The sequence below is a fragment of the Amia ocellicauda genome, chromosome 5 (genome assembly GCF_036373705.1).
Source record: "Amia ocellicauda isolate fAmiCal2 chromosome 5, fAmiCal2.hap1, whole genome shotgun sequence".
Classification (NCBI taxonomy): Eukaryota; Metazoa; Chordata; class Actinopteri; order Amiiformes; family Amiidae; genus Amia; species Amia ocellicauda.
This window is the reverse complement of record NC_089854.1, coordinates 28,850,696-28,871,953: the sequence shown is the minus strand read 5'-3', so window position 1 is coordinate 28,871,953 and position 21,258 is coordinate 28,850,696. Positions and strand designations below refer to the sequence as shown.

General features: G+C 36.0%; 4 protein-coding genes across 8 annotated transcripts in view; 2 read left to right on the top strand and 2 right to left on the bottom strand.

Moving 5' to 3' along the window:
* Positions 1-4,648: 4,648 nt before the first annotated feature.
* Positions 4,649-8,142, bottom strand: sco1 (synthesis of cytochrome C oxidase 1). Its single transcript, XM_066704690.1, has 7 exons — positions 7,937-8,142; positions 7,422-7,544; positions 7,216-7,306; positions 6,688-6,885; positions 5,870-5,962; positions 5,498-5,613; positions 4,649-5,010 (listed from the first exon to the last, which is right to left on the bottom strand). Exons 1-7 carry the CDS (start codon positions 8,102-8,104, stop codon positions 4,876-4,878), a joined length of 924 nt encoding a protein of 307 aa, XP_066560787.1. The 5' UTR covers positions 8,105-8,142; the 3' UTR covers positions 4,649-4,875.
* A 39-nt stretch (positions 8,143-8,181) lies between these two features.
* On the top strand, positions 8,182-10,671 carry adprm (ADP-ribose/CDP-alcohol diphosphatase, manganese-dependent). Of its 2 annotated transcripts, none has more exons than XM_066704689.1 (4): positions 8,182-8,509; positions 8,837-9,456; positions 9,727-9,849; positions 9,988-10,671. In XM_066704689.1, exons 2-4 carry the CDS (start codon positions 8,883-8,885, stop codon positions 10,275-10,277), a joined length of 987 nt encoding a protein of 328 aa, XP_066560786.1. In that variant the 5' UTR covers positions 8,182-8,509; positions 8,837-8,882; the 3' UTR covers positions 10,278-10,671. The 2 variants fall into 2 exon arrangements, with proteins under 2 accessions (XP_066560786.1, XP_066560785.1); XM_066704688.1 differs by having other exon boundaries at positions 8,182-8,522.
* Positions 10,672-11,153: 482 nt separating this feature from the next.
* Positions 11,154-13,649, bottom strand: tmem220 (transmembrane protein 220). Its single transcript, XM_066704691.1, has 6 exons — positions 13,396-13,649; positions 13,111-13,140; positions 12,885-12,945; positions 12,623-12,746; positions 12,398-12,457; positions 11,154-12,100 (listed from the first exon to the last, which is right to left on the bottom strand). Exons 1-6 carry the CDS (start codon positions 13,522-13,524, stop codon positions 11,968-11,970), a joined length of 537 nt encoding a protein of 178 aa, XP_066560788.1. The 5' UTR covers positions 13,525-13,649; the 3' UTR covers positions 11,154-11,967.
* Positions 13,650-14,045: 396 nt separating this feature from the next.
* map2k4b (mitogen-activated protein kinase kinase 4b) overlaps positions 14,046-21,258 on the top strand; it is a 34,075-nt gene continuing 26,862 nt past the window's right edge. For 2 of the 4 annotated variants that reach the window (XM_066704686.1, XM_066704684.1), the window contains exons 1-2: positions 14,046-14,523; positions 15,467-15,502. In XM_066704686.1, the coding sequence (XP_066560783.1) occupies positions 14,391-14,523; positions 15,467-15,502 (169 nt within the window). In that variant the 5' untranslated portion in view covers positions 14,046-14,390. The remainder of the gene's footprint in view (positions 14,524-15,466; positions 15,503-21,258) is intronic. The other 2 variants (XM_066704685.1, XM_066704687.1) reach the window with 2 other exon arrangements.

Below are 21,258 nucleotides of genomic sequence, written 5' to 3'. Positions count from 1 at the left end.
CAAGGGTCACATTGTAACAACCTCCTCTATTTACATTTACCAAAGCAAGTGCAGTACAATGTCCTTATTATGCTGATGGACACCTCTTCAGAACAGTAGCAAATTGTAACGACTGAAGTATGAATGTTCAGCTACCATTTAAGGTTAGTACGATCAAGCCTCCTGACTTTTCCAAAACATAGAAATGGTTTTGACTGTTTTGATAAGAAGATTCATTAAGTGTGGGTTTTTTTTTTGGAAATGGATCATAAGTTTGACTCTGAAGGTACTTTGGTGGACCCAGAAAAGATCATATTTGTGAGTCTATGTGTGTATATTACAATAAATCATGAATATTACAATTTAAGCAACAAACCATATTCTTAAAGAACTTAAACTCCTTCTTTGTAAATTGTATTAAGTCTTGGGACATACTATTTTAACTATTGGAATGACAAAATAACAAAGTAAAAATGAAGGCACTGAAGGCAAAACAAATACTTCATTATGGGGAATTAATGGAAAAGTACCAGAATGGTATGTGTTTTTTTGTTGCAGTAATATCACTGAATTATTAATTTACTGTTCACAATAATTAAATACATGGTTTATTTCATAATAGGTAACCTGTACAGTAAATGTACATCAAACAGATGACTAATATGTACAATGGCAAGAAAGATTATATAGTGCTTTTGTTTCCTTTGTAATGTTGTGTATATGTAGAATGTTGTATGGTAGTGTCTGTAAAACCATGTAAGATGACTTGGATAAAAGCATCTGCTCATTATTATTATTATTATTAATAATAATAATAATAATACTAATCAACAACAATACTAATAAGGTGACATATTAAGTAATTCAATGTTGTTTAAAATTTTACTTATTTTAATTTATATTGACAAATTGACTTTGTGTAAGCATACTATTTCTTGACGATGTTTGTGTGGCACACTATTCACCATGTCTGTATGAAATTCCTGTAGATGCATCTCTAGTCACTGTGCTGAAAATATATTGGATATTTTGTAAATTCCCTCTGAAAAAACAAAATGCACTATATGACACCGAACAGTTAATATTTAGGTTTAAATTGTTTCATTTGTTGAACAAAAGTCTTTGAATTTTAAATATACTTTGTCTTCAACTAAGATTTTACTGTAATATAGTCTGAAATGTAAAAAGCCATGACAACCTGTGTGGTTTCCAATAAATATGGTTATGTAGTGAAACTTTGATGTTAAGTATTTCTGTTTTACTTTCTTATTGTTTTTGTTTGCATAATTATAGGTTTTTGCCTAATGATTTTCACAACACAACTTGCTTGGCATAGTGTCCATTGTACAATTATTATAAAGGGGGATATACTGCATTTTCCCTAAATAAAAAAATAATTTATTTATTTCTTAATTTGAGGCTGTATAACAAAATCTTTAAACAAAGGTGGTCTTAATTGGTGGTCAGGATTGAATTACCAAGATATGTGTATATATATATATATATATATATATATATATATATATATACACACACATACACACACCTTTAATAGAACACATATCCTTATTTGTTCCTATAGTATTATCTTCTTAAGCAACACAGCCCATATTACCGTTCTGTCCCCCAACATATCTTGACGTATAGCCAGAAACATCACCACAACAGGGGCCTTCATTTATAGGCAAATTGTTGTTGATTTATTGGTCAGTAAATAAGTGTCATCTGAACATATCTGAATAGTTCCATCCAAGATGGGATTAGTTTCCCATATTAAAACCATCTGGTCTGAAGATGTATCAAGGGGCTTATACTGGCCCCTTCTGACAAGATAGGGTATGACTCAAATTCTTAAGAGGGCAATCTTCTCTAGGAGGTTACTTTAAGGCTGCCAAAAGAATTCCAAGGAGCATTTCCCACATTCCCTAAGGATCAGCTTTCCTATGCAGAATACAGCATGAGTCCCCAATGAAAATGGATCTGAGCTTCACAGGACACACTGAAAAAAGCCAAGGACAGGCCAGCTCAATAGCCAAGGTGTTGCCTTTTCTAGTAATGACGCTCAGCTGACTTCTTTCATGTTGTTGACACTAAGATAGGAGGCCTATTTTAAACACAGATCTTATGGAATTCTCAATTTTCCTAGTTGGCAGAATAATCGTTAGAAACTTTTCGATAGGCTTTTGTTTATCCATTTGTTTTTCTGACAAGTTTAATTTCAATCAATTTATTTCCTTGCAGAGCTAAACTACAAGTTACCTATGTAGCACTATATATTCTCTTCTGCAACAGCAATTGACACAGTCACAAAGGCTGATCAATAAAATGTATAACATCCTTTAAAGGAAAGTGATCTTTATTGTACTTTTGTGAAGAAGACAATAAAATGTATTTTCCCCCACCCACTTGATTAATACAGAAAAAAACAAAGATTTATGTTTAGGAAGAAGCCCGACATGGGAGAGTTCTCTGCGGTTTGTACTGATCTCTTTTGACAGGTTTTGGTATTATGCCTCTAAAGCATGGAAAGTTTGTTGGAAATTAAACAGATGCTTTTTAAAGATACCTTAGCATGGCTGCCCACATTCCCAGGAGGTCGTCTTTCCCCTGGAGAATGCAGCAGGGGTCCCCAGTGTAAGAAGATATTTTCTGCACACTTTAGGCTGAATCATATCTGGGACGAGACAGGAAGGTTGGTGGCCAAGGTGAGGTAACTTCTCCCTTTATAGACAATATAAGCCCTCAAGTGTGATAAAACATGGCTCTCCTCATGTTCCAAGAGCAGCTAACAATAACTGCCCTTTTTATCCCAACCCATAACCCACATTTGTAAGTATGGTGAATATCCTGTTTAGCCCTTATGAAAAACAACATTCCCCCAAAATGTACTGCTTGGGTCGAATGGCCTCCTCTCGTTTGTAAACTTTCTTATGTTCTAATGTGAAAATATGCACTTTAGAGGGCTTCGGCTGCATATAAATTGCTGATTAACTATATATGTATAAATATATATGTGTGTGTGTATGTATATATATATATACACAACAGGCTGCTGGTGATGATATTGGTGCACACATACAACTAAAATAAGTTACTGTGTTGTATATAAGAAGAAACCTTGTATTTCCTGCATTTATTCTGCCACTTTACATGAACATAAAGAAAATCAATAGCGCCCCCCCATTGTTATGAATGTAACTGCACTGCACTGTTGTCATGCACCTATTTCCTTTGGAAATCCAATAGCATTGAATTTAATTCCTTTCTTCAATGGTAGAATACAGTTTTGACCTATAGTCACATGTAAAGAAGCAGTTTCCATGACTGAAAAGGGCACAAGCGATCATCTTTAATCACAGATGTCTCCAGAAGACGTTCCAAGTCAGACACTCCCTTCTTGGGCGACGGCATAGTGTGAAAGAGCAGCTGATGACAGAGTTGGCTGTCTTGGAATGCTGGGAATAAACATCCAACACCTGTCTTTCAAGCAGTGCTTCATAAATGTTCCATGAATGCATTCTCCATCATTAAAGTATCACTCACACTAAGAAGTTGATCATGCTTTACATATTAGCACAGGTATGACTGTATAAGGAAACTGAATGCACAGCTGTCTGTTGACCATTGCTGTTAGACTCTATACAACCGTTAAGCTTTATTCTGAAATCTGCTTCTAAGAAAATTAAAGTTATATTAAAACTTGTTTATAGGCACGTCCCCAGCAAAACCTTACAAATTATTACACAAATCAATTAATATGAATAAATTAAAATGGAAGTCATTTTGGTATATACCAACTGGCATGAAGTTGAATTGACATATCTTTAGTGATTGTATGACTTGGCAAAAATGGATGGTGTAAAAACTAATCATATTCTCTCAATACCAATTGTTTTTTCTTTCTGATATATGTGGTTTATGAACTGAAACTATAGAATCTTCACATGCACATCTTTAGAAAGCCATCCAGATGCTCAGAATATGTAAAGAAAGCACAATTAAATATTTTGAATGTGGTCATAAGAAAATATTAAAAAATTCAAGGTCAGCTGAGATAACATTTTTCAGAATTAAGAGCCACTGACCTTGGGGAATACTTCATAATTAAAAGATTCCTAAAGCTTTACCTTATTTTTGTAACTAGCATTAACTATTAGAAAGTCATATGCTCTAAAATATTTACCACTGGGCTCACTGGGCTTACAGTATCCATTAGTCCATTAAATAATCCATTAAATAAACTAAGTGTTAATTAGTTGCCTTTCATTTTTATTTTTTCATACTCAAACTCGTACTCAAACTAAAAAGGTCCATATAGTATCAGCAAACACACTTAACAAGTGCCTTTGATTGGCATCACATACACTTTAAACCTAATCAGTTTAGTAACAGATGGAAGCTTCTTAAGGCTTATGTGTAAATGTCGCTTGAGTTTTAAATTATTCAATGTTCTAAATAAAGCTGCAGCAAATGCAATTGTCTGGCAGGAAGTCTGTCACAGAGATATTAAAAAAAAATGTATTGTTTTTATTGACAGCAGTAGACTTTTGTACTGATTCTGTACTGCATTTTGTATGCTTGAGTGAAAAAATGAAAAACACTTTAATGTATATTAAGAAAAACAAATATGGAAATTGAAAATCAGAAATAATGTGAAATAACCATCATACATAATTGTTCCATAATTTATTTCCTTTTTGTAAGACAGGAAATAATGTATTGTGAATGGCATTTGAGATGTGGAAATTGTTCAAACTGGAATATTAACCTTCTTTCAAAAAGCACATGCCCCCCCAATCAGTGTTTTTAGGTTAAGGAAGTTGACAAACCAGCCTACATGGAGTTGGGAGTAAGGGGGATATATGTGCATGATTATGCGACTTGAGAGAGAACAGCCTATTTCTTCTGTTTATATTGTCTCATATATGAAGCTATTGAAGTTGCAATTTCTGCACTTCTCTTGTTCTGCCCATAATATTCCACAAATTCCCCATCAGGGTCCACCAGATACATGATTATTGTGTGGTCCACCTATTATATAAAAAAACAAAAAAAAAACAAAAAAAAGTATTCATAATCAACTAAACAAAGCTAAAACACGAAAATCTCACCTTACTATACAGGACTGTGCCCTAACCCTCAGATAATATGAATCAATACATAAATTGTATAGATCACACTTGTTATAAGTGTGAGGAACTCATTTTTAAACTGACCATTAATTTATTTCTTTAAATACTGAAATAAACACATTTCTATTATAATGATCTCTTCTGTCATAAATACTTGAACTAAATGTGACATGAGCAATTAACTATACTTTTAACATGTCGTTTCACCTGGAGAATGTGAAGATTACAAACAGAACCTGTATTTTATTTTTAGCAATCTTAATACATTCAATTAGTTAATAAAACAAGAAGGCCTTATACCTAGAGCTTTGCTGACAAGTTATTAGAGTGAGAGACTATTTTATAAACAAGTAAAACAACTAGAATTAAGCCGTTTGAAAACTTACAATGTAATCATTGTCTTCGTCTTTCGGCCCTTGACTGTGATATACTCTGTAAACTCTGGACACTGCATCCACTTGTTCAGTTGTCCCAGTCAATCCAATCAGCTTTGGAGAAAACTCTGAAAGTGGCCGACACATACAAAAAAAAAAGGAATATGAACCTCACAAATTCATGACTCTTTCTTGAGGTTTATTACAGGACTGTTAATATTCATGAAAACATTTTGATGAAAAATTAAGAAATACCATCTTCATTGACATTCGTAATGACATGCATCTTTGGAGATTGTGCTCTGCTACTTTTAAAAATATACACATTTGTAATTTTGCCATTTCCAAGCAAGTCCATTATCCACAAAACACTAACAACTTTACCCTTTACGTATCTTGATATGGCCTCTGGGGTATCCCTGTCTGGGTCAATGGTGACGAACAGGGGAGTTACATTTGGAAGCGAAGGTATTCTGTCTACAAAAAAAAAGAAAGAAAACGTAATACAAACTCGTAGGTCTATTTTATGCCACTGGATGGCTCTTAAAAATGTGTATCTATTGCCATCAAGTGGCAGTCTGATGAAACTTCATCTGGATTAAACAGAAAATCACCAAGCTTTCATAATGTTAAAATGCATCAAAAAACTAAAACAAAAATCAGCTGTGAATTTCAGATTAAAAAACAACCAATCCAGTTAAACAGATAATTATAATAGACTGGTTTATTTGTTTAATTCCAGTATTATTTCAGCATTTCAAATGAGAGATTTCTTAATGTGAATCTCCTGTTAATGGGAATGACATTTGCCCAGCTTTTACTCATTTCACTCAAATACAAATAATTTCACTTCTCTCTCTAATGTAGTTTGTCTTTAATTATATAATTTCTGACATCGAATAAGCATATGTTTTCTAATGATCTAAAATACTTGATATTTCCCATTTAAATCAATATTCTAGCATTTTATAAGGGATGCATTATACCCCACCTCAAAATCAATCAATAAATAAATAAATAAATAATAATAAAAAAACGTATTGGCAGTTTAACTAAGTTTAAGTAATATGAAAGAGTTTGCATTTAACGTTGGTTAAATTATTTCCCTATTAGAACCTGCGTTCTCAGATAAATGTCTTAAAATGAACCACGAGATAACTTTCCCAAGGTCTTCAGGCCCTTGAAAGGGAGCAGTGTTTTACCTATCTCATCCACTGCTTCAATCATTTTCTCCAGCTCGTCGGGACAGATGTCAGGGCAGTGGGTGAAGCCAAAGTAGATGAGAATCCACTGGCCCAAGAAATCTTCACTTTTCTTTGGCTGATTGTTGTGGTCAACGAGAGAGAAGGGACCTCCCAGAGCAGCCTTCCCCAAAGACTTTGTCCTTTTCTGTTCAATTACTACAACACACACACACAGTTAACTTTGACTGACTGACAGAAAAATAGGCAGCAAATTAAAACAAACATATCCGCGTCATATGTGATGCCTTCCAGATATTGCAGACACTATTCCAACAATGATGCTGTCTGTGACTGCATCCTCAGAATTGCTCATTTTGTGTTTGCTTTAGCCATGATGTTATCATATTTACCCAATAACATTTTTGGATGCACCAATAGCCATATGAATTAAATACTGAAAATACAGTTCCATAGCTTCAGCTCAAGTACATCCTAAATAAATGCTGTATGTTCTTTAGGATATCATTTGGTTTATTTTGGGCTTACTTTCTTCTTTTTCTTTTTTGAAGTATTTCATTCCTGCCAGAATTGTGCCACCAATTGCAAATGTCAAAGCCAAAGATTTCCATGTCACAGGCTACTGGAAATGAGGAAAAAAACACAAGAAAACAGGATCATCATTCAATTTTCAATTATGTTAAAGAACTATAGTGTATGTAGAACTGATGTTGTACATAACAAGCGCTTCCTACCCCAGACTTGCTCGTCTTGTCTCCAGATGGAGGTGGCGGGCGCAATGAGGAGAGACACCGAGCCCCATGATGCTGTGCGGAGTGTGGCCCTGTACTGCACAGGGTGGGGGTGGAGGACCTGACCTGTTCATCACAAATACAAATACCCTCACCAATTTCTGGGTACAAACACGGCGTACGCAACATCAAAGGGTGTTAGGGCACATGCCTGGCTCTGGTACACATTATCCAATGACGCTGCCAGGTGTTAATCAGACAGGGGTCGTGAGATACGAGATGCATTATCCCACAGCAGAACTAAAAACTTTATATCAGCAACGGTAGAAGATACACCTCACCTCAGCCAGCAAGAGTCAGTTTCCACGTTGACTTGACATCAAGTCAGACACTCTTTATCAGAGACGTACAGTGCACTAACATGGGTAGTTATTAAAACAAGCCTGTGTCGATTTGTTCTTCCCCATTATTTATATCGTGTGCCGTTTACAACTGCTCAAGTTAAAGTATCGACCTACCAGTCCGTGGAATCGGTTCAACGAAATGACACAGCAAGCATTTCTAATCGGTGTACATCTGAATGTGTATAGGAAGTCTGTGTTGTAGGTCTTCCGTATGACAGCGTGGTGAAACCCTCGTAAACGTAAACCCAGGTTACTACTGACTGACAGAAAGGCAGCCGCCATGTTGTGTTTCTGACCTTCCGTGTTCACCGCGACTTCCGGTGCAACAGCAAAACATGTTCGCAAATGCGCCCAAATCCGTCGTTCCGCCCTTTTCATTTTGTTGTGACCGAACTTTTTCTTTGTCTGTTTTGGTTTATTTTAATACGAATACATTAACGTTGCTGTATCTGCCATTGACGGTTTTCCTATATATTTAAGACGTTTGGTTGAGATTGACAAGCTAACGTTTTCAATTATAAAGGCAATCCGTGGGGACCTGTCTGCTACAGGATGTTTCGTCATCTGACGTCACTTCGAGGAACTTAATTTGAGCTGTTTAGATAAGGTTTTGTTTGACATAAATACACAACAACATTTTAATGTTTAAATTAAAATGGCCTTTTCGTAACAGTTCCGTTGCCGAAGGTAGGTTTTTCAGGTAAGTTACGAAATTAGTCTTTATTTGCTGAATCATGGATTGTACGTTGTTGGCTGCATTCCACAGGCTGATCATATAGACCTATGCTATACACAAAACAGTGTACATGTAGATTGTCTCTTTGTTATTTAATATTTGAAGAATGAAGGGAGTCTACAACCTATATTATGTAAATGTACAATGTAGGCTATTTGTACAGTAACCTATCAATCTTATGTATTGCTAACTTATTTTTGGATCATATAATGGATACAGTTCTGACTTAAACATATATATTTCTCCCAGTTATTATGGTTTTGATTATTGCTTTCCAGGTGGTGGGCCACAAGTGGGAGATTCACAGACAACCTAGGGACAAAAATGGATGACAATATACAGCCTTTGTTTACATTTGGAGTCATTGCAGATATTCAGTATGCAGACATTGAAGATGGCTTTAACTTCCTGCATACGAGGAAACGATACTACAGGAACAGTCTTAGTTTACTGCGCAGAGCTAATGAAAAATGGAGTAGAGAGGCAGTCCAGCCCATCTTTATTCTGCAGCTGGGAGACATCATTGATGGGTTCAACAAGCAGCACAATGCATCAGAAAAGGCCCTTGAGACTATCATAAATGAGCTGGAAAAAAGCAATGCCAAAATACACCATATATGGGGCAACCATGAATTTTATAACTTCAGTCGGGAAGATCTGATGAATTCTGTGCTTTACAGCAAAATCTCAGAAAGTGACCTAGATGAGGTCATTGTGGAAAATGGCATTGAGCTGAGTTATTCGTATCATTTCAGCCCTGTTCCTAAATTCCGCTTTGTGTTGCTCGATGCATATGATCTGAGCCTTCTTGGAAGAAAAGAACCAAGTGAAAAGTATTACCAGTCACTGAAAATTATACAAGAGCACAACAGAAATGAAAATCTTAACCATCCACCAGGTAATATGGTGGGCTTCACAAGCTCATATGAAGTATTGCATTGATTACGTCATGCACATAAATCCCCAATAGGCATTTGTTTTGCTAGCCATAAAGAAAGTTTCATTTTCATGTCATTATTTAGTTAAGTGCACTAGTTACAAGAACATTATAGAAAATTTGGCATTTAATGATCCAGAATCCAGTTATGGTCTGATTGGTATGGTTACAAGCTAGGCTGATTGTTGAAAGGCGTTTCTAATGTTTCTGGGTCTTTTCTTGCTCATACAGGACATGCAGGGATGGAACGGCGTTTTGTTCAGTTCAATGGTGGATTCAGTAAAGCTCAGCTTGAGTGGTTGGATAAAGTACTTACCTTCTCTGACAATAACCTTGAAAGAGTCACAGTTATTAGTAAGTGCAATTATTAAAATGCATGTTATTCAGCAACTCCAGTCATTATTTTCTAGATTTTTATTTTATTGTATTTGGGGAGGCTGGAGGGGTATTCAGACATTTAGAATGCAATCTTTTTTTGTCTTTTGCATATAGGTCATCTGCCCATACATCCACACTCCACAGATCCTGTCTGTCTGGCCTGGAATTATGATGAAGTACTTTCAATATTGCATTCACACAGGAGTGTTGTGTGCTTCATGGCGGGACACGACCATGACGGCGGCTACTTCCTCGATGAATGTGGGGTGCATCACCTCACTTTTGAAGGGGTGATTGAAACCCCACCTGATAGTGATGCATTTGGCACGGTGTACGTATATGAAGACAGGATGATTCTTAAGGGCAAAGGAAGGGTTTCAGACAGAGTCCTTCTGTATCCATGACTCTGTTTCACTGACAAGAGGTCTCCCTTCCCATTTGTAATAGTGTTATTTATAAAGCAAAAATATGTTTGAAGAAAACTCGTGAGAAGAGAAAAAAAAGACAGGGAGAATGCTTTAGTTAAATCCTTATAGATCTATGAAAAATACATTTTTGTTAGTTTAAATAATATTCTATTTTTTTTTCAAATAGGATATATAGGTAGGACTATGTGATGAGGTTTTGCACATTTTAATTGTATAATGAAGTGTTACGTTTAAATATTTGTAGACTTCAGGAATTGCATGTATGTGTGGTAAACATACATTTTAAGAGGATACATGGATATATGTTCTTGCACTTTGTGTTTTTGGAAATAATTTATTAAAAACGTGATGGACTTTTTAAACTGTGCAATGATTATAGAGCTGGCACTGAATGATTATTGAAAATGCATTATGTACTCTACATTATTAATTTGTAGTACAATTGTGTTTAGAAGTTAGAAGTTGTAAGAGCAATGCAGTGTACAATATCCATTGCATGATTATCCCTTATAAATGTAAATACACTATATTCAACCAGTAATTAGTTGTGTTTCCTACCAAAACAATCACTATTTTTAAATTACAAATCTAATTATTTTACCTGTTTTTGTGATGGCCTGGAGAACCTCCATCTACAAAGGAACCTTGTCAAAGCATGTCATTTCCATTAAGGCAAAGGGAATGCTCTTAACTTTACAATTAGACTGCAGTGAGTGCACATTTTTACATTTTTCATAACTTTAGTGGTTTCTGCAGTTTTAAAAGAAGTGCCTACTTCTCTTTAAATCATAACAATGGTACTATTGTGTTTGTGTTCCTGTTTGACAGTGTTATTTAAAAAAGACAATCCAGTTTATTAAAAAAATTACATTTTACTGTTGTTGACAAAATACAATGATTTAAATCCAGTGCTTCTGTCTGGAACATGTATGCATCCACAACATATAAAGACTTCAAAAGCCATTTCAACCATAGATTGATTCCACTGAATTAGTTATAAAAATAAAAAGACTGAAAGAAAATTATATATTTCTTTCAAATACTGGTTGGCATTTAAATGTAAATATACCACTGACATATTCACTTAAACTCCCTGCTTATTCTTAATACATTTTTGTATTTCTTGTTCAACATTTGTGACAAGTCCATTGTATTTCTTATCAGCCAAAAAGCACCCTAATGGGATGTCTTCAAAGAACAGCATGTGAAATGTTAATTCTGTAGATTATTTGAGAATTGCAATGCATAGTCCAGAAACAAATAGGCTACTCAGTGGCCCTGAAAGCTGATCACAAATTTTGCACCAATAAAACTTGAATGGATTAAAACAACTCAATCTGCTAACTGAAACCTATCCATTGTTTTGGGGTTTTATAAACTTCTACTTTCCTTCTGAAATGTTGTATTGCAAGCTTTTCCTGCATGTTATGATGTACATGTTTTTCATGTTTTTTTTCCCTGGTTTTAGCTAATTTTGCACCTTAGGGGGGATCTATTAAAAAAAAAAAAAATGAAAATATTCTCCTACTGATTTCAACTTTTAAATTAACACAAAACTTGGCATATAGTTTATTGTGAATAGGTGTGCGGTTTAATTATGATTACATATGGACATGTGTAGTGGTGTAAACAAACAGTCTGGTCCCATTTATCCTTCTCTTGTGGTCTAAAGTGCAGTTTTACAATGTGATGGCCAAGAGGTCCTCAGTTCCTTGTTGATGTAGTAGTACAGCCATGTCATAAATGGGAATACTGTGATGCTTATCGCTGTGTAAAGTCTCAATCCTCCAATGGGATTCCTACAATGAAAATCGGATGACAATATAGTGAAAGCTAACCATACATACTTTTCCACCTCAATCTTGAAGGAACTTCCTTTATTAAAATGGATGCAAATGTGACATTGGCCAATATTATCAGTAGCTAATTATCAGACAACAAAGGATATTAAGAAACAAATTAAACACTTTGACTTGTGTAGAGCAAATGAAGTACTGTATTTAACTACCGTAGCACTGACTACAAACATTTACAATTATCAAAATGATATGCTTTTGTTTTGAAATTGTAATTGATGTAAATGAAAAATGTCTCACCTCCCTGAATGACGACACAGGAGCAGCCACACAGTTATCAATAGTAATCCAGAGAACTCTCTGAGAGAACAGCAGGAAGAATAGAAGGTAAAGTATTTAACAAAGGTGAGGTGGATTACAAGTGAAACCTAGTGTTTGGCGCCTGTCATTAGTAATAATAATGTGTAAATAAAGGGACTCGTTTTGAAATCTTATCTGTACAACGTAAATTATAGTGACTGCTACCTTCCTTCTTCTTTCTGAAGGACATCCTTGGTACTGCTTTTGTACAGAGACCACCCCAAAATGCCAGCTACAGCAGAACAAAGGAGTGTATGCAGATCAGAAAGTCTTCTCCAAAGTAATGTCTCTGAAAGACAAATTGAACATGCATTGTGGCATTGTTATTTATTTAAAGGAATGAAAAATATTCAGTTATATTAAGCAAGAAAGTTCAAGTATTCATTTGACTTATAACATGCAATGGTATGGTGCCTGGGTATCATACCTGTAATCTGAGGTTTAGCACTTATCATAAAACACAAACAAGCTGGGATGGAATATGCAGCCTGTGAAGACAAACACATGTAATAGTAGTATGACAATTCAACATTTTCATAGTTAAGTCGGTAGGTGTCACTATATATCTCCAGTATTACATGTTATCTGTATAAAGAAAATACTTTTGTCTGAATAATTAACAGCATACTGAAGCAATGCATTTAAATACTCACCATCCATATCCCAGCATCAGGGTCATTTATCTAAAATAAAAACCATAGTTATAGCATATTCTTTTTGCTAAATGGCAATAATAAACTAATACAAATGCTTAAGTTGTATGCCATGGAAATAGATTGTATTTGTTCATTTTATTGGTCAGTTTATTTTTTTCTTAATTTGCAGACTTGTGCTTGAAAATGTAGTAGTAGGCACAACTGTACAGTATTTCAACAAAAGCAGTTCAAAGTGCCTGTCAAAAAAAGTGGTACGAATCTCCTACGTTTACTAATACTTACCTGCACGTATGCTGCTAAGACAAAAAAGAAACACATACATATATTGCACGTTCTCCATAATATCTGAAAACAGCCAGAACCCTCAATCTGAGTTTTTGCGGAGTCTTTAAACTGATCTTTCTGGCTCATTTCTCCAGCTCGTACTTTGTCCAAAGGCAACTTTCGGGCTCAACACGATCACGTGAGCAGTGGGTGGCAATGCACGCTGGGATTTGTAGTTTTCCACGTGAGAGGGGCAGAATAAATGTGTTGCACATCATATCTTTAAACAAATGTCGAAATAAAGCAGGGGCATAGCAGTGCATTCATTGCATGTACTTATTGTTAACACAATCAAGGTTTTGAAGAACAAAACAGTTTATACATTCGTCGGCAGATAAAAATGTAATTTCTCAAGGTTTAAAGCACAACAGATGCCACAGTAACAGCTATAAACTCAGAGCTACATTATATAGCAGCAGTAGTAGTACATTAAAATAACAACCTAAAACGACAGTACATCTTTTATTAAAGCAGCCTACAAATTCGGATATATTAATAACTCTCACATTGAAGGTACATGAACGCATGTCCTTCTGCGTTGCTGTGGCTGTAATGCACCACGTTGCTAATTTATGCCAAATCGCAGAAGTCTTTTCAGAGTTGCTTTATTTTTGGAGGCACTGACGACGTGGGCGGAAATGGCCGCTTGGCGCTCCGCTTGGCCAGCGCTGGTGTTGTGTGTGTAGTGCGGATCTCTGAAGCTAGGTGTCCCGTGTCTGTAGTGGTTTACTGAAATGCAGCCTGGTTTTTTTTTTATTATTATTGTAAAGCGGATACTGCTATGTTGAGTTTCGTAGCTAGGTGTCCTTCGTGTTTCTAGGGTGTTTCGGACTGAAGCAGACATAGCTAGTGCTATATTGAGTTGTGAAGCTAGGTGTCCTGCCTGGAAAGGGTGAAGTTGCTCACTGCATTGCAGCCTCAGTGCTGCTGCTGCTGGATTCAAACACACCACAATGGCGACTCCCAGCCCCAGCACCAACTCCACCACCTCTTCCAGCAACAACAGCAATAACGCAGGATCTACATCCACATCCCACCACCACCAGTCCCAATCTCAACACATAACGACAGTCAGCAGCATGCAGGGTAAGTGCAGCACAGGATCAATCCTGTACATATTGTTTATTTGGCCGGAATGACTGGAGAACACGATTGGTAAAGTAGTCTTTGCCACCAGTCCTGCTGCACCGTAGCGATGCAGTGTGCATTTCCTTATCGCCACTGGATGTAGGCCTCTGTGTTTAGGAAGCTTTTAATTTGTCCCTCCGTGGCATTTCTTAAAGCCAGCAGATCGCAAGAGACAGATGGGTCAGAAAATGTTTTATTTCAGTGACACATCCGTGTTTGTGTTGGACGGTTTTCACTGAGGGGTTTGTACATGCCCATAGGCCTGAAGAAATAGTCTAGTTTTATACGAGAGCTTGATGTTTTTAAAGCTGTTATTCTTTTTCAATCCTTGTGTGGTATACTGTGAATGCAACCTATACATACACACATATGTTCGATAATACTGTTATACACAAGCCAATAAATTATCGATTTTGTGTGTGTGTGTGTGTGTCATGTCTCCCTTTTATTCTTATTTTATTATTTTTTGCCAAGGCCTTAACTCCATGCAGTCAGTAGTCCAATTCAAACGTCCATTCACACACTACAGAATTGTGCAAGGTTCCAGATAGCAGAATTGTAGTATGCGTTTAAGGCTTTGCATTGCATAATCAAGTTATACAAATGTAGCAATGTTTGCCGAAATAACGCTTGGTTACATTATTGCAGAAATAGTATAAACTCTAGTCCTACAAGTTATAACGAAATTAATAACACTTTTTAAAACGCACATTGTGCATTATTCCTCGGTTTATATGACACGCATACTTACCCTCATCAAAATGAATCGCCACATAATACAACGCGATTCATGACATGATACGCCATGATGATCTAGTAGTAGGTGAGATGAATGCAGTCATAGTTAATAATACATGTTGCATGTATACAATAAATGAAATGTTTCGTTTAAACCTTGCAGAGACCAACACGTGCTGGAGATGTCAGAATGAAACAGGTACTCTATTATCTATTTTTATAGGAATGTGCCAATATAGAAACGGTTTGTGAGTGCATTTAAAATGTGTGTTTGAGAGAATAATACGCCTGAATGAATTCAGTGTACCTTTAATGGTTGGAAGATCTTACTGTTTATGTAATACCAATAGTACATTCCTTGTATTAAAGAAACAAAATAACCTTATTGCATTCCAGGAGAAATATAGTTTAACGTGGAATAATACTTGAAGGGGCATATTTCTATTTTAACCAGACAGTTAAAATGTCATCTTAACCCTTTCTTACTGATTGATACTTTAAACAAGTACTAATTTAAAGTATGATACCAGGTTTGCATGAGTTTAAATAGATCTTTGCAGTATTTGCACAGCTGTACATGACTGTAGTACAGACTGCAAAATACTGCTGTTCAAGTAGGGTTGAGATAAAAATGCATTCATTATCCACATCAAAATTCCTGTTATGCATATGTGTTGTTATGTGAAAGTAATGTAAGCAAAATTGCATGCATCTTGTCAATCATGCAATATTGGCAAGTGATTGTACCTTCATAACTTCTTGTTTTTGTGCACTTATAAAACATGATGAAAAATTGTAAGAACATGACAGTACTCCTTAATTATTTAGTAGGAAGGTAAGAAAATACTATTGGTGAAGACCCCCATGTAATGTCTGGCAGGAATATTTTTTTCCCTCTGTGCTTTTTTTATTATTAGGCTGCCATGCACAAATTGCTGGAAGCCTGTTGTTTTTTTTAGGTTTTTTTTTTTTTTTTTTTGCCAAAACTTCAAATGCCCCTAAAATGCTCATGCATGAATGAAAACTCACGAAACTTGCAAGTGTTGTAGATAATGCTAATACCTGCAAATGCAGTGACAGCTACACATACCGGTCACATGTTGCTGCTGCCATATTGTGTTTTGCAGCAACGTTAGAAATCCTATGGAAATCTTCTCCAAAACCATATGTCATGTTCAACCTACTTCATACTCATGCATACCTTTTGCCCCACTATTACGCTTGTTCATCAGAAGTTGCTCGGTCGCACGCTTTGACCACCATGTTGCATTCTCTGATTCAGCCTACGGTGCCTTCTACTCCATGCCACTAATACCCACTGTGCCACAAATTGGCATGCATGACACTAGTATAGAGTCCTACCGAGGTTGTTAAATGCGAGTAGCCCCAGTGAAAAACATGGGAGCTGTTGGCCAATGAAGAAAAACGAATGCACTGCGTCACACACGTTACACATTTCCTGCACAGTGGAATACAGTACACACATGAAACTCTGCACATATGTGTATGCCTGTGCCTACACAAAAAAACCTTAAGCCATATTCAAAAATTCACCAAACTTGGTACAATAATAAGTGACTATGTTATGCTCGATTGTGGTGAGTTTTGTCACCATTGGTGACACGGCATGGTGGCAAATTGTTACAAGAAGTCACTTATGGCAGCACATATCTTCAGAACTATAAAGTCTAATATACTTACATTTTCAGTGATTAACACTAGTATAAATATCTGTCAAAGTTGATGAAGCCAAGTCAAACATGGCTGCTGTACACCAATTCAAATTACAGCTTCACATTTCAGCCACATCATGATATTCCTTATTTTGTCCTCTACCTCCATCATGTGGAGAAGTTTGGAAAATGTATTCTGCATCTTGAATGACACAAGAATGAAAACTTCACATATATGGTAGAATTAAGTGGAAAAATACAGTTGTACCTTACATAATTGAAGCATGCAATCAAAAACGTGGCTTCAAGTCCACTGAGATTGAAATACACAATTCAAATGACACAAGAATGAAACCCTCAAATGCATACTACATTGGATTGAAATTGAAAATTACGCATTTAGTAACACAAGCACTTAAACTATAAATGCCTGCAAAAATCTGAAACCTACTGATACAGCTTGGAAGCCTTAAAAGTTGCATGCAACTTCTAGTTATTTGATTTGTTTGTCATTTAGTTGCACTTAATTTAATTTTTCATTAATGGGAATGGAGGAGGGCTGTGATATTTCATAACATAATGGTTAATCTTTATAGTTGATTAGAATCTCCTAGGAATTTTGCCAGACCTTGCAGCAATGCAAAACGTCAAACTGAAGAGTGTAAGAGTGAAGGGGCTAGTGCTGTATGACTGTGGTGCAAACTTATATAATTGTATCTCTCATACAAATCACATGAATGGGTGAGATCTGGTGCCCAGGACACAGTAAATGGACTGATGAACACAAATACTGAATTTCAGTCCTTGCCTAAAATGCAACTTTCCCACTTCCTTCTATATTCACAGTTGATGAAACATTCATATTTCTGTGACCATGCATCTGTGATCATTGGAATTGTAACATGCAGTGACAAAGTAACTCTAACTTATGGCTATTGTAAACCTTTTCATAAATGCCCACGAATTTGAAATATTTTAACTGCAGAATACAGTAATGTAGGGTTCTTCATATAACCATTTAGCCATTTAAATGGATCTGCAGAAATCATATCTAGCCTGTATTGAACAACAAGAACCACAAACAAGGCATATTTAAACCTTCATTTATATAGTAGTTCATCATGTATTGTGGTTATTGGGGTATCTCCTGTATCTGGAAAGTAGCATTTCTAAGAAGACCCTCAAAGTATTTCCCCTAGGAAGGGAAGTAACTGGGTTCAAACTGAATTGGCATAGAAAAGTCTGTGAATGGAATATGCAGTTGGGGATTAAAGGTAGTATTTTCTCCTCTCAAAATGAATGACTCCCAAAAAGGATGTTCTGGGCGTATAGTCGGAAGTCTGTTTAAGCTCTCAATGTAGTTGTAATTAACTAACATTAAAGTATTGTTGAACTGCTTTGATATGACCCCCTAGGGGATCCATGAAGTCTGTGGCTGATGCTCTCTGGGTCGTGAACCACTAGGAAGTGAAAAAGGTGTGCCCTTTATTCTTTATTCATTCTCATAAATTACATTTTGTGACGGGGACAAGCTCAGTCCCACGCCTGACTTCCACCATACCAAGCATAAGTATCCGGCAACCAACTTGTCATCCCAGGATTCATTGCCACCCCAAACACCACCTTTGCAGCAGCTCATTGGCTCATTCCAAAATCTCATAGTGGGGGGGGTCCAATGGCCCCATCCTCATGGCCATGTCATTGTTCATTCAATCAAGTGAATATAGTCCAAAATGAGCTCTATTTACCTTCTGCTATATAAGTGTATTTGAGTCTAAACTCCTGCATTTGTGATTCCAGTAACCTGCAAGTTGTCTGAATTCTGGCAATATCCTGCCTTAGGTTAGTATGGTAAAATATCAGGGCATATTGTGGCAGAGTTGAATTTTCAAGCTTTGTTTGCGTCTCCTCATGACCTCTTCCTGTCATGATTTTCTTTCTTGCCCCTACCAACCCTCAAGTAGCGCTTGCCTGCTGTTTGAGAATGCTGGCTAATGCCAAACGGTTGTGTAGTGTCTGAAGTTTTGTAGTACTCCCATTTCTTATTCACTGAAAACTAATATGACATCTTTGTCATTTTTAGGGGGAGTGGGTCTTATACTGCTAGGGAAGCTGTTCTTTAGTTGGAATGTTGTATGGTTGGTTTTGTGTTTTTATTTTGTATGTTACAGTACCTACTAAACTGAAGATGGAAGCACTACTTTATTTTTTTGTTTTTGCGAGGTGGTATATAAACCTTAAGTTCCTATGTACAAGTACTTTTCTATATGTAATGTTTTATTCAGTTTCATCATTGCAGATGTAGTCTTCCTAATTCTGTTTTTCTATGTATTTTTTTCGATTTACTATAATTTTCTTCCTCTTGCAATGTGTAGTAACTAATCCTGTGTAACATGAAGTTCTGCTTAGACCTTATGTGTTAGGAGCTGTTTGAAATCTCTGGCTTGGTTGTTGAGCTGTGGGGTATTTTATTAATTCATATTAATTGCACATTCTAAAAGTATGATTTTGGTTATTTTATTCCATTCAAATACATTTTTTTTTTAAATCTTAATTGTCTCGCTACACAATTTCATGTCTGTCATTATTGAGACAAGAAAGCAAAATTCTGTAATTCTGTTCTATAAATGATAAATCACATGTTCATTATTTTATTGTTTTGGGGGGAGGAGTGCTGCATTTGAGATCTATACAGTATTGATCCAGTCTTTGCTATAGGCCTGTAGTGCTGTGTTTTGTCCTATTATTTTGACTTGCCTGTAGTTAATCAAAATCCATTTTGTTAGTCAGCATTTTACTTTATTATAAAATCTGTTCTCGAAGATTCTCACTTACCAAACATACTTGATTGATTGTACATGCGGTGTTATTTTTTGGCAAAACAGACTTTTTGAGAGAGAGTACAAAGTACTAGGTTTTTCAAGGGTGTTTAAAGAAAGCAATACAATACTGGTGAAATATGAAATGTATTGTGGAAACCATGTCTTTTTCTAATATGGATTGAAATCAGTGACCAATATTCCATGTGTTTCTCAAGGCAATCAAAAACCTAAGAACAAAATAAAACAAATGTATGGGAGAGAAATCATTTTGACATGTATGCCTCCTCACTCTTTATGCATTCTGAAATTCTCATGAATACAGTTAGGGTTGAATTTGCACAAACCCATCTTTGGAAGACAGTGATGTTTTTTTTGTTCTGAAGTTCTTGCTTTTAATCCATTAAAATTGTCTTACTCAGCAGCATTCGTTTTCCTCCTGCATCATTCTGCATGCCTGTCAAACCAAGTTAGCTGCCAGATTTTTTTTTCTCCCTCTTACAGCATAGCTCATGAATTGCAGTAAAGCAACATTAACCAGTATGCACTTGAATTGTGGTAAATGTGCTCTTACTTTTGTCCTCTAAGAGGTTTTTATTTTCCCTTGATTTATAGTTTCAATTCATAGGTAAGTTTCCATACATGTTTATTACATGAAGGCAATTAAAATTAGACATGTTCTGTCATTAGCTCAGCTGTACTTACCAGATATCCAGCATAATTTCTACACTTACAAGGTCCACATGCTTTCTAGTTATCTTTTACCTTTGTTTAGATATGAAATAATTGTCCAGCTGGTAAATACATTATATGTTTATTTTTAGCAGTGTTTATGTAAGGGGATGCAGATAACTCTACATTACTAATGAATGTCTTCAAATTTAGCATTGGAAAATCATAAAAAAAAAGTATAGCGCTGAAGAGGTAAGTGGAGTGATTAACATCTTATAAAAAAAAATAGCAATGAGTTTAACCTTTTTAAGGTAGTGTCTGCATACTCGAGCGCTGTCAAGGTAATCCCTCACTAACCATACATTTTGCTGTAGGGCATTAGGGAGGGGATAGAAAGATGTCCCAAGTAGGTAATATGTGCTATTCAAAATAGTTGTGACTGGACAGTTGGGCCTGGCTGCCAGTCTTGGGTGTCTGCAGGAACGAGCACATTCCTGTCCCAGTGGTCAAAGTAGGGAAAATCAAGCCGGGATAACGTGGTTTGCATTAGGGACTATTATAAAACAGATGTGTCATGAAAGACCCTGACCATACCAACTTCAATGGGATACTCGAAATGTGAAATGGTAATTAGCATTAGTAACTGCAGATTTGTTTATTTTGAAATTGACATTGGAGTAAATATGCCTCTCCTTTAACTGATATTTTACAACCTGAGATATGTTAACCTGTGGTTCAGTGTAGTGCCTATCAACCTTACCTAATAAGCAAAACCTCAGTATTCAGTTTAA

Bases quoted from the DNA above. Each gene is read 5' to 3' on its own strand.
- sco1 (XM_066704690.1), bottom strand. From the start codon at position 8,104: ATGGCGGCTGCCTTTCTGTCAGTCAGTAGTAACCTGGGTTTACGTTTA. The intron at 5,614-5,869 runs GTAAAGTTGTTA...GGCCACTTTCAG, and splicing joins CATATCAAGATACGTAAAGG to AGTTTTCTCCAAAGCTGATT. The intron at 5,011-5,497 runs GTAAGTTTTCAA...TTTATATAATAG, and splicing joins ACGAAGACAATGATTACATT to GTGGACCACACAATAATCAT.
- adprm (XM_066704688.1), top strand. From the start codon at position 8,464: ATGTTTAAATTAAAATGGCCTTTTCGTAACAGTTCCGTTGCCGAAGGT. The intron at 9,457-9,726 runs GTAATATGGTGG...TTGCTCATACAG, and splicing joins AAATCTTAACCATCCACCAG to GACATGCAGGGATGGAACGG. The intron at 9,850-9,987 runs GTAAGTGCAATT...TTTTGCATATAG, and splicing joins TGAAAGAGTCACAGTTATTA to GTCATCTGCCCATACATCCA.
- tmem220 (XM_066704691.1), bottom strand. From the start codon at position 13,524: ATGAGCCAGAAAGATCAGTTTAAAGACTCCGCAAAAACTCAGATTGAG. The intron at 13,141-13,395 runs GTAAGTATTAGT...TTTTTATTTTAG, and splicing joins TCTTAGCAGCATACGTGCAG to ATAAATGACCCTGATGCTGG. The intron at 12,101-12,397 runs GTGAGACATTTT...TTTTCATTGTAG, and splicing joins CTGTGTCGTCATTCAGGGAG to GAATCCCATTGGAGGATTGA.